The 10,799-nt window shown below is 47.5% G+C and overlaps 1 protein-coding gene across 2 annotated transcripts in view; it reads right to left on the bottom strand.

The window, feature by feature from the left end:
* The window catches only part of PTPA (protein phosphatase 2 phosphatase activator), a 43,505-nt gene that overhangs the window by 14,995 nt on the left and 17,711 nt on the right, over positions 1-10,799 (bottom strand). For both annotated transcript variants that reach the window (XM_019510634.1, XM_019510633.1), the window contains 5 exons: positions 7,609-7,734; positions 6,502-6,619; positions 4,655-4,754; positions 2,580-2,704; positions 1,192-1,292 (listed from right to left, as the gene is read on the bottom strand). In XM_019510634.1, the coding sequence (XP_019366179.1) occupies positions 1,192-1,292; positions 2,580-2,704; positions 4,655-4,754; positions 6,502-6,619; positions 7,609-7,734 (570 nt within the window). The remainder of the gene's footprint in view (positions 1-1,191; positions 1,293-2,579; positions 2,705-4,654; positions 4,755-6,501; positions 6,620-7,608; positions 7,735-10,799) is intronic.

Here is a 10,799-nt window from a genome sequence, read left to right as displayed (position 1 = left end):
CCGTATTACAACTTTGCAGGGGCTGCATAATCTTTATCTTCTATGAGGTTATTTAACTCAGTAAATAAAAACTTAAGTCCCACAAGGTGCTAATCACCAGCAACGTCTATTAGACTCCATACAAGTTCCTGAGATTCTGCACCCTCAGACAGTAGTCCAACAGGTGTCCCCTGTAAAAACTCACTATGCTGGTGGCTAAAATGGGAAGTCATATAATGTGACCCTGCAGGTTTCAATGCAAAATTGGAGGGGTGGAAAAAGGATGCAGACATGACTGGAATGGCAGGGTTATAAAAACAGTAGTACTATCTGCATCAAAATTATTGCATTAACATATGTTTCTGGAGAGGAACTGGAACAGTGATCCCTAAGAGTAGAGTGTGTAGTCCATGATCCCTTCTCTTGGGTCTTAAGGCAATGAGCACAGCATAAATATCTAACCAGATCAAAAAACTTGCTGACACCCAGTGGCTTCAGACAGGAGGCAGTAAATGCCATAGTTTACAAACACTGCCGTCTGTTGGAAATCCATGGCATACCACCATACAGAGGGAGTTTGCTGGAGTTATCCTCCTTCAGCAGATCCCATAGTCCACATTAGCACTTCCAGAACCATAGCTTTAACTATCAGCCACTTACTCAACACCATCTATTACTAGCAACTTACCACAGAAAGCTGATGGTCAGGCTAGAATCTCAAGTAAAGTAGGTCCCCCAGTGGGAAATCAGGCACAGCTGAACGGGAGGCACTAGGCCCTGCTAAGAGGGCCAGCGCTGATTGAGTGAGGGGTAGCTTGGCATACCAGGAACACCAGGTAGGCAGAGTTAACAGTGGCTGGGATGCACCATTTTGAAGCTCCTCCTCTACTGCTCTAGGGCACCTACAAGTACATGTTTTCTGAATTTAAGCCCTCTCCCCACAGCCATGTCCAGAAAGCATCCCACGTGGTTTATCTGCTTTATTTTTACAACCACATTCCTGATCAAAGAAACTCCACTATGGTACCCATGGAGCTTCACCTCATTCACCCTCAGTAATTCATTCAAGAATTGAGGCTCGTACAAAAGCTCATCCACGTAGGCACATACAGATGAACCAGCACACAAACGACATGGTACTTAACAGACCTATACCAGGAGAACACAAGAAAGATGAATAGTTTCACTGTGAAACAATTCTCCCAGCCTCACCTCTGTAATGAACAGGATGCACTCCAGGAACATGTAGTCCTTATGGTTTTCATTCACCACTCTCTCATCAACAAAGTGCCGAGGTTCCAAGTTGGGATGGTCTGGAGGGGAAGAAAAAAAAAAACCACACACACACATACACACATACATATATACAGGATCTGTCCTGCAGATGTCAACCAACATCAGATGACCAGGCCTGTTAATCAGCTTGGTGGCTCTCCTCCGAAACACCTCCTCCTCCCAGCTTCTGCAGGTAACTATTTAATCATTTTTCAATATGATGAATGGGTTTGAGCCAAGTCAACCCGAGTTCTACCATTTCCTAAAGCAGACTTTACTAAAAATCAATCTACATTACAACTATTCTATTACCTCCATTGGCCAATTTTGAAATTTAGAACCATAATCCAAGTTTGACTGCTATTACTTGGTCCTTACATACCCATGACATTTATTAGTCTCCCTTTTCAGTCTCTAAATACTTACAAACTTTTCCTTCTCAAATATTTGTTCCAATATTTCACTAGAGTGAAGCTGGCCTTGCAAGTTCTTAATCACCAGGATGACAAATCTTTGCAAAAGGGCATATTTTTTAACCTTAAAACTAGGTAGTGTGTGTGTGCGTCTGTGCCAGGACCCAGGTCAATGAGATTCATACAAAGCAATGCAATGTGAAGAAGGCTCATATATGTATTATGGCCTCTGCCAGCACAGTTACAAAGTAGAGCATTGGTGTATCAGAACTGTGCTGCCCAGTTACAACTGTACTAGAGTGGGCATTATTCTTTATTTAAAGCAGTACCTGCAGGGCTCAAGCAACACTGACAAGCTATTGTGCTAAGCACTGTACATACACAGAGGCTACTAAGAGACCATCCCTGCCTCAGATTACTCACTATCCAAACAGAAAGGACAAAGGCAATACCAGCCCCTTCTACAGATGGGGAAAATGAGACTTAAAGATGTTAAATCAATTTGCCCATGGTGACATAGGAAAACTGTGGCAGAACTGAAAAGTAAATCCAAATCTCCTGAGCCTTGATCCAGTATCTCAGCAATAAGAGCATGCTGAAAGCTGCTCAGGATAGTCATCTTTTCTAGCACAGATGATTTGCATGGTTCTCAATTAAAAATAGGTCTACTTTGGGATGTATGAACACCGACACTAACCCTCCATTCTCACACTCTGAGCAAGTGGCAGCAGGCTTCACTCTGAAGGCCTGGAACATAAGTTCAGAACTCCAAGCACAGTTTTCAATCAGAGGCGCCATTTTTTTAAACACCGTTCTAATGATCTTTTAAAAGCATCTCCATCCTCTGATTATCTTCACACTGAAGTGGACAGTGGGTGAGAGACCAGAGCATAGCCGATGGTTCATTAGTACCTATCAGTTGGGAACTCCCCCAGATGAAGGGGAGGAACTGGAAGTCATCCAGGCCCCACACTCCCTGGCTACCAGCTGGTTCCATCCTGTAGGTCTTCTGAAGTTTCCGCATCACCTCCAGATATCTGAGGCAAAAGGAGAAAGGGAAGAGTTAACACCAGACATGCTTCCCACTGCTGAAACAACTGAGGGATTTTAATTACAAGGCCCTATGAGGCCAGCTGCGAAGGTCCCAAGCACATTCTTTCTGCACCTAGCATAAGAGCCCAATCCAATCTAATAGCCTACCGTACAACCATCTAACATCTGAGCAGGAGGAGAAACAAATGACCCCAGGGTGTGAAAGGAAGAAGATTTGACTCACAGTCTAGCTCACATCAGGGATAAGCTTACAGCTGATGGAGGTCTGATATTGGCTTTCTGATACCAGGTTTCTATTCCTTTGTCAGTCAGTGGACAGCATATGGTAGTGTAAATAAACCTGCCCTATTCATGTTACCCATTTCACCTAAAGAAGAGGGACCCAGAGCCTATTTTGGTTCTAAATAAGAAGTTAAGCAGTGGAAAACAGAAGAGACTTGTCCCTTTTCCCATGATCTCCTCTGGACAACATGAAATTCAGCAGAGTCCCCAGATCTTTTGCTGTAGGCAATGCCAATACCAACGGCCAATAACCAGGAGCCACTGCATTATTTATCTGTTCATGCACATCACACTATCTTCTCTCCATGAGGAGATGAGACAAGGTCAGTTTTTAGAAGTGTCCCTTACAAGCCTAGACCAGGGCTCTCCAGGTTTAATACTTATGTGCAGGGCTCTGGGTAAACTGCAGCCCACTGGGCATATGTGCTGCCCAGGCCATAGAGGCTCAGGCCTTATAGATTTAGTAGCAGATGACGGCGTAAGGGTTTTCAATGAATTTAACAGGAAAGTGAGCAACAATTCTTGAAGGATACCTGGAGATTTCACTCTGCTGCAAAACTTTGTATATGTTGCTTGATCATAATGCTGGTGTACCCTTCTCTAGAACCCTTTACAAAGGTATTACACGCACTCCAGAATTAAGCCGATTAAGTCTTTGCAAGAATATTTTTTATCATCCTAGCTTCACAGAAGAGGAAACTCTGGACACACAATTATTACAGAGCCTTTTACTCCAGATTTGACTGTGTAGTAGATTAACCCTGTAGCAAGGAGCAGACACCCATTAGCTCTCCCAGCTATTTGCCTGCACCAGGTGTTATTACAGTGCCTGATCACTAGGTGATGGGGAGCTGGCTTGCACTGAGCAAAGGACTGCTCTGGGATGCAACTGGCAAGGAGAGGGTGTGAAGTCATTCCTCACTTTCCAAGGAGTAAATCTACCCAAGACTGAGGTGACTTACAGTTGTGTAAGTCAGAGCATTGCATGTCCTCTCCATTCTCACCTTGAAGTAAAGTCAGTGCAGGAGTCTGTGTGTAGAGTCTTTAGTTTTTACAACTATAGACACCATATCCTGTACTTTGGGCACTGAAAAGAGCAGCTATGGGAGGCTGGAAATTTCACAGATTCCAAGGCTAAGAGACACTGGATCATTTAGCTTATCTGTCTGTCACAGGTCACAGGATTTCACCCCTCACAATTTAGCCCAATAGCTAAAGCATCATCAAAAAGGTGTCCAGTTTTGAGCTGAGCAGATGGAGAATACAGTGCTCCTCTTGGTAGGTCCTTCCAATGACTCTTGCCATTCAAAATACACATCTTGTTTCTAGTTGCCTAGCTTTCACCTCCAGCCATTGGTTCTTGTTCTGCTCTTCTCTGGTAGGGTACAGGGCCCTTTAGTTTGCAGTGCTTTGTCCCCTGAAAATACATATGCACCCAAATCAAGTGATCTCTTTCTTCCTGGAGTTGAAGCATCAGGCCAAATGAAAATGATGGAGAAGGCAGAACCCATTATGACCATAATGAAATGAGTCAGGTGGGTCAGATGACTTATACTTACACATCATAACATACACAGGACAGACAGGTGGAAGAGGGACCCAATGTAGGGGTCCACAAATCCACCCCAATCTTTATATTTGCATCGTCTCACCTGTTGAACACTTTAAATACAATGGCCAGCTGGTCATCCACCCTGAGAACCCCAATTTTGCAGAGACAGCAGAGGAAAGCAGCAAACGCAGCTTCATGACCTAGGATTAAAGAATGGGAGATACATACACAATGTTGGTGCTTCCCACCACAGAGATCAGCTCTCCCCAGGTGCCATAACGGACACCACAATTGGACTGCTGTGGGTGGCAATGCTCAAACCAGGTGCCTTACAACTCCATTTTGCTGGGATAGGATGATAAATGCCTATGGTCATAACATTTCACCCACTCTCCACCCCTGCTCAAATCTATCGTGTTAAGATGTTGGTTGATCTCTGTGGATCACCCTATATGAGCTGGCAGTTGCAAATGCGGGGCCTACACAATAGAATATTTTGAGGAACCTAGCACCAAGAGACTGGGGTGTTAGGACCCAACAGGGAACTGCTCCCTTCTTATTTACAGTATGGGGGAAGTGGAAGACTATTTATGTGCCCAGCAGGAAGGAGAAAGAAACACACACTCCCATGTCTGAGGGTCACTGTCTTGCCTCTAATCACCCTCTCAAGATGCTAACTGCCAACCCTGAGCCACCCTCCACAGGTAAAGCTATTCCTTGGGTAACAGTGAAGGCAGGAGAATGAGTGCACCACTCAAAACACATTTAATATCTAGGCTGGCTGCTGAGAGGTTTTTATCTCCCTTCAAACAGGAGAAATGGAGGTGACCGAGAGATTAAATACAAAGGCAACTCCGCTCTGCAAAATGATATGGCTGCTGGCATGCAAAGAGGCCACCCCCCAAGGCCTAGTTGTGCCAAAGTAAAAGCACACTGGACCCAATGCATGAGATATTGCAGAGAGGTGGAGAGACTAGATTTCCCTCACCAAGCTCCAGCTGACAAACAAGCCCTGTCAGTAGGCTCATTACTAATGGCAACATCTCCCCCTGGTGATCAAGAGCTGCAGCACAGGTGCAGTTTTCAGACCTGCATTTCCTTCACCTCTTCCTGGGGTTCTCTGGCCGTGCAGGCGAGTCGCGTTCCAGGCTCTTTGCTCCCTACACTGCAGATCTTTGGTTAAGCTACTTGTTGGACATTCTTCTCTGACCCTGCTCCCCTGGTACAGAGAGATGGGAATCACCACAGTTTAGCGCACAGTGTGAGGGGCTTTCACATGGATGTCAATCCACAGCAACCTAACTGAAGCCAGTGAGTTACTCCAGCTTCTGACTCTTAACTTCTTTCCGGGCCTGATTCCCTTCTAGTGCTATCGCTCTCCATGCATTTCATCCACATGTAGCAAGCACTTGTGGTCACTTATGATCTCATGACACTTGCCCCAAGGCATAAACATAAGCTGCAGTTGCTTACTCTAACTCCAGTTCAAGAGAGAACACAAACTCCACCTTGTGGTTTAACTATGCATAATACTCCATATGCATAATACTCCATGTGCACTTCTTGTCCTGCACCAAAGGCAGCGTTCAGCAGCTCTTGTGGTTCACCCCAGAGGTGACAGCATTTCAACAGTGGTTGCTATGCTCAATTAATATTTCTAAGACACTCTGAAGTCCATAGATGGAATATATTAGAACAGAGGTAGGAACCATTATTTAAAGGAGAAGATACTTAAAATAGACAGGCCAAGACCTCAGAGCAATCACAGTTCCAGCACAACGCAAATATGATCTACTCTCTAGGTCAACTTTCACCTTGGTATAATCCCCTGCAGGTACCATTCGTTGCAATGGGAATGGCATCCCTGAATTGCGAGACTAAGTTATGCCTTAGAAGTCGAGAAGAACTCAACAAGACTAGCAGCATTAAATGTTCACGCAATGGTACCTGTCCCATAGTCAATGCGGGTGGAGTTCCCCACAGATTCCTTCAAGTACACAGCAACCTCTGGTGCAGCCTCAACCAGGTGCTTGGGGATCACTTCTGCAACCAAATTTTCTGCTTCCTGAAAAAAAAAGGGTCCCCAAGGATTAGCTCTGATTCGCCATAAGCCCAACCTTGGATACTGCACACCACTGCAAGTGAAACTAGCACTCACTAGTGATTTACAGTGGACTTCCAGAGAGCAAAAGCCCCCTCCAAGCTTGTGAGATGGAAGTATGGAGAGGAGAAACAAATGGGGAATCCTAACATCTCTCAGAAACAACCTCTATTGGGTGGTATAAGAAGCAGTGTTAAATCTCACCAAACTAGTGAGCTGGTAGGGGTGGCAGAGATGTGGTATGAGAGAGAAGGCTCTTCCCCTGCCCACTGTAGAAATAACTACCATTTAGGGCATCCATCCCAACATGCCATCAGTGCAACTGGCCCCATTGCTGGTATGAGCAGCGAGACCAAAGCTTGCGTGACTTGAGGAATTAATTCCCCTGTTGTCCTCAGGGGTGACCTCTCCAACAGTAAATGGTGGCACATTAAGGAGAAGCATGCCCTGTTGCCACCTGGACTGTATCTGTTCAAGAGAGGGAAGACTTAAATCTCCAGGGCGATCAGTCCAGCAACTTTCAGTTGCATTTAACTGGAACTTTAACAAACTGCATCCATGCATCTGCCAGCCCAGAACAATTCAACAGCTTAGTACAGCGCACTCTGCTTCTGCCAGCCCCAAGGAGCTATGTGGGGCAAGCACTCAGCTGAGACAGGCAAAGCTTTGCTGTGGTGAGTCACAATCCTGCTCTGATCCACCAGACGTACAGGCTGGTGGACACAATGGATAATTAGGGAGCGAAGGAATCTCTCAGGCTCTTTCGGATTCTATTGCGGGTATGAAGACCTGCCGGAGACACATAAATGGGAGCTGTGCTCCCCTGGTGGAGCTGTTTAGGCATCACAAGAGTATGACAGCCTTTCTATGGTTAGTGGCTACCCTGCTCTGGGCCATGGAGATCATTCATTTAAGTCTTCCATTTAAGACTCTTCCCCACACCCCCAACATACCTGGTCCAGCTTCGCATACCAGGTCCTGAAGGCCTTGTTCCCAAAGCGAGAGGGCTGATCCACGGGTGGGGTCTCATCAATCCATCTGTCAAGAGTGTTCAGGAGATCCACCAGCTTCTTAACAGGCTGCAGAGACAGAACAAATGACAAGACACAATCAGACAAGGAGAGAAAGTCACTTGCATAAGCAAGCATAAATCATTCCCTGTGAAGCCACTACTGTGAAACCAACACTTCTATGGTAGGCACCACCATACTCCTACTACCGAGCTGCAGAGCCTGACACTGGTGTTCCAAGGGTCAGAAAGGGCTCATGTGGCCTCTCTAAGGTTCACAGTGGCCAGCCCCATCCTTGCTTCATATCAGAAGCCAGCAGCCAATCCTGTACTGATCTGAGTTCTCCAGCTGGCCCAGACAGCCTCTCTCTTATAGCTGCTTGAACAAGCAGAGACAATTCTCCTAAGGACCCAAATAGAAGGTCCCTTGTACACTGCAATCCTGGGGCACCACTAACTGCTGCATCACTGCAGACTCTGCAATTGCTGCAGAACAGTGCTCCAGAATCCAAGACAAAAAAAAGCAAGCTCCCAGTCTCTAATTGAATGAGATGGGAGAATAGAAAGGCAGCTGGAGGAGACAGTGCCCTCACTGTTTGAGTGCAGGTTACAAGAGACAGTATGTTGGTCATAGAGCATCCTGACCATCACTGACCTGCTGTGACTTCACCCAAGTCCTTTCCCCTGTTAAAGTCCCAAGAGTTGTGGCTCACGGGGTGCTACAACCTAGTTTCCCAAGGTTCTGAACCCCTCTGACCTCAGGATGTCAGTGCACCTGGCACCTCTCAACCACCCAGGTCCAAGCACTGGTCCCTGCCTAGAACTTACAGACTGGGTCAACCAAAGGAGGGTTCTTAAAAGGAGTAGGCTCAGGAAGGGGAAGCACTCCAAACTGGAGAGAGGCAGGAAAAAAGGTAAGAAGCTGAGTGCAAAGGAAAACAATTGGAGTTGTGAGGAGCAAGACAGGCAGTGCCATGCAGGCACTGGGAGAAGAGAAGAGCTGGAAGTGACAAGAAATGAAAGAAGCAGCCAGGGAGAGGACTGAAGGAGGGGCTGACCTAGCTGGAGCAAAGGGAGAGGACGGGTCTTAGCAATGGCCATTTGGTGGGCAGAGGAGAGTGATGGCAGCAATATGGAGTCTGGTTCAAAGCTGCATTGCCCTATGCAGCAAGCAAGAGTGGCTTTAGGGTGGTGCTCAGAGCAGGCAAATGCCTCCTGTGCCCACAGAGCTGGGGAGCAGAGGCCCTCTGCAAACAGCCACCCAGCCTCAGTACTGATGCAGAGAAGCAGCACAGCAGCAGTATTGTTGTCCAATACGTACTTACTCCCAACACAAGGCAGTACTAGCAGACTCTGCCAACAAGTACTTGAAACCCTTCCACCTGCCAATCCCATGGTTAGGGATTCTCTGGGTCCCCATCAGAGCAGCTGGAGATGTATCAGTTGCTATAGCAGCTGGCTGGGCCCTGGCCAACGGAGGCATCACTGTCTCAAGAGGGGATTCCTCCTTCAAGGGGACAAAGAGGACAGACAAGGCAGGGGCTGGTTTGACTTTGCTGGAGGCATCGACCGTGTGAAGCCTGCTGGTCTCCTGGGCTGTGGTTCAATTCTTCATACTGCCTGTCGGGGGAGGACGAGGAAACAGCAGAGCCCAGCAAGTTTCTAGCCCTTGAAGTGCCACTGGAGGGGAGGGGGAGGAGAGATGGGCCAGGCATCGCTGTTCTGCCTTTGAACCAGTAGCAAGCCAGCCCCCACCTCTCCCTCCTCTGCAGGCAGGTCTCTCACAATAGCCATGGCTTTCTCCCTGGACACCCGCTCTGGAGGGATGGTAGGAAACCAAGTGTGAGCACAGCTGGGAGTCACGCATCAGGATTCTGAAAGCCTCATGCCCAGGCTGCTGAACAGGTCAGAAGCAGAGGGCTGGGACAGTGGGAGATCAGCAAGGACAGACACTTGGCTGAGACGGTTTAGTTAGAGGTGATCCTGCCTGGAGCAGGGGGCTGGACTAGGTAATCTTATGAGTTCTTTCCAGCCCTGCTTCCATATGATCTTATAGGAGAGAACAAACCCCAAGGCCTCTGCCTGCAGGTATACGGGGCAAGATAACAGGGCCCAAGCAACTGGGTGCCCTCATGAAGTAACAGGCCAGAATCAGCATCAGGGCAGTGCCCTGGATTCAAGCTGAGTGGGACAAAACAATCATGTGTATTACAGCAGAGCCTGGGAGAAACTGCCATGGGCCAGGACCCCACTGTGCCGGGAGCTGCTCAGGCATGGAACAAAGAGAGAGGCTGTGCCCCAGCAGGGCCGGGTCTGGTTTCTGGGGGCTGCCACACTCCCTTCCAATTAACAGCAGCATCCCCAGCAGTGGCTTCTGTTAAATAATTAAATAATGCCTGTGATTTATCCCCTGGTGGCAGCATCTCATTACGAGCAGCTCCTGTATTTCAAGCTCTCTCACTCAGCCATGGCTGCAGCACTCAGTCCTGCTAGATAAATGCCCGGCTAGAGACAAGGCTGAGTTTTGCCCACTCCCATTTTCACAGCCTCTTGCCTCCAGACCTCAAGAAACAGGGCAGAATCAAGCATTCTTGTTCCTGCCTCACCTGCTTTAAAGGAATTAAAACCACGGCCTGGCTGAAGGCAGGAGTATGGGACCCAGCTGCTGGTTCAGCTGTCCCAATAAATAATTAAAGAGACGCGGCTTATTTCAGGCTTGAGGCCCTTTGAAAGGGGACCGATTAAGGGTAGGCAGGTTTCTATTGTCCAGCAGAAGAAACCTGTACAGACAGATTGAAGCCAGGCGGAGGGAGTAATGGAGTTTGCAGAAACTCAGCCATCAGAACCTGCAGTGGAGCTCGGGGGGCTGGATCTTCATGCTCCATTGCTGTTTTAGCTTCCCAATTATCAAAGCAAAGGCAACTCCTCCCCCCTCCCCTCCCCTCCTGTCTTCAAAACCATGCCTCAGTTATATCTGCTTGTTCAATTACCATGCCATCTCTTTACTTCCCTTTATCTGTAAAATAATTGAACACATAACTGGCAACCAATGCACTAATTTTCTCTCTCTTGTTTCAAGGCTCCTGTGTGACAATGGGCAACGTGGGGCCCACGGTGCCTGGTCCTGTGCACCGC

This window comes from Gavialis gangeticus, unplaced genomic scaffold, assembly GCF_001723915.1.
Source record: "Gavialis gangeticus isolate Ggan-Ray unplaced genomic scaffold, GavGan_comp1, whole genome shotgun sequence".
In the NCBI taxonomy this organism is placed as follows: domain Eukaryota; kingdom Metazoa; phylum Chordata; order Crocodylia; family Gavialidae; genus Gavialis; species Gavialis gangeticus.
The sequence above is the reverse complement of the archived record's forward strand: the minus strand, read 5'-3'. Positions and strand labels throughout refer to the sequence as shown.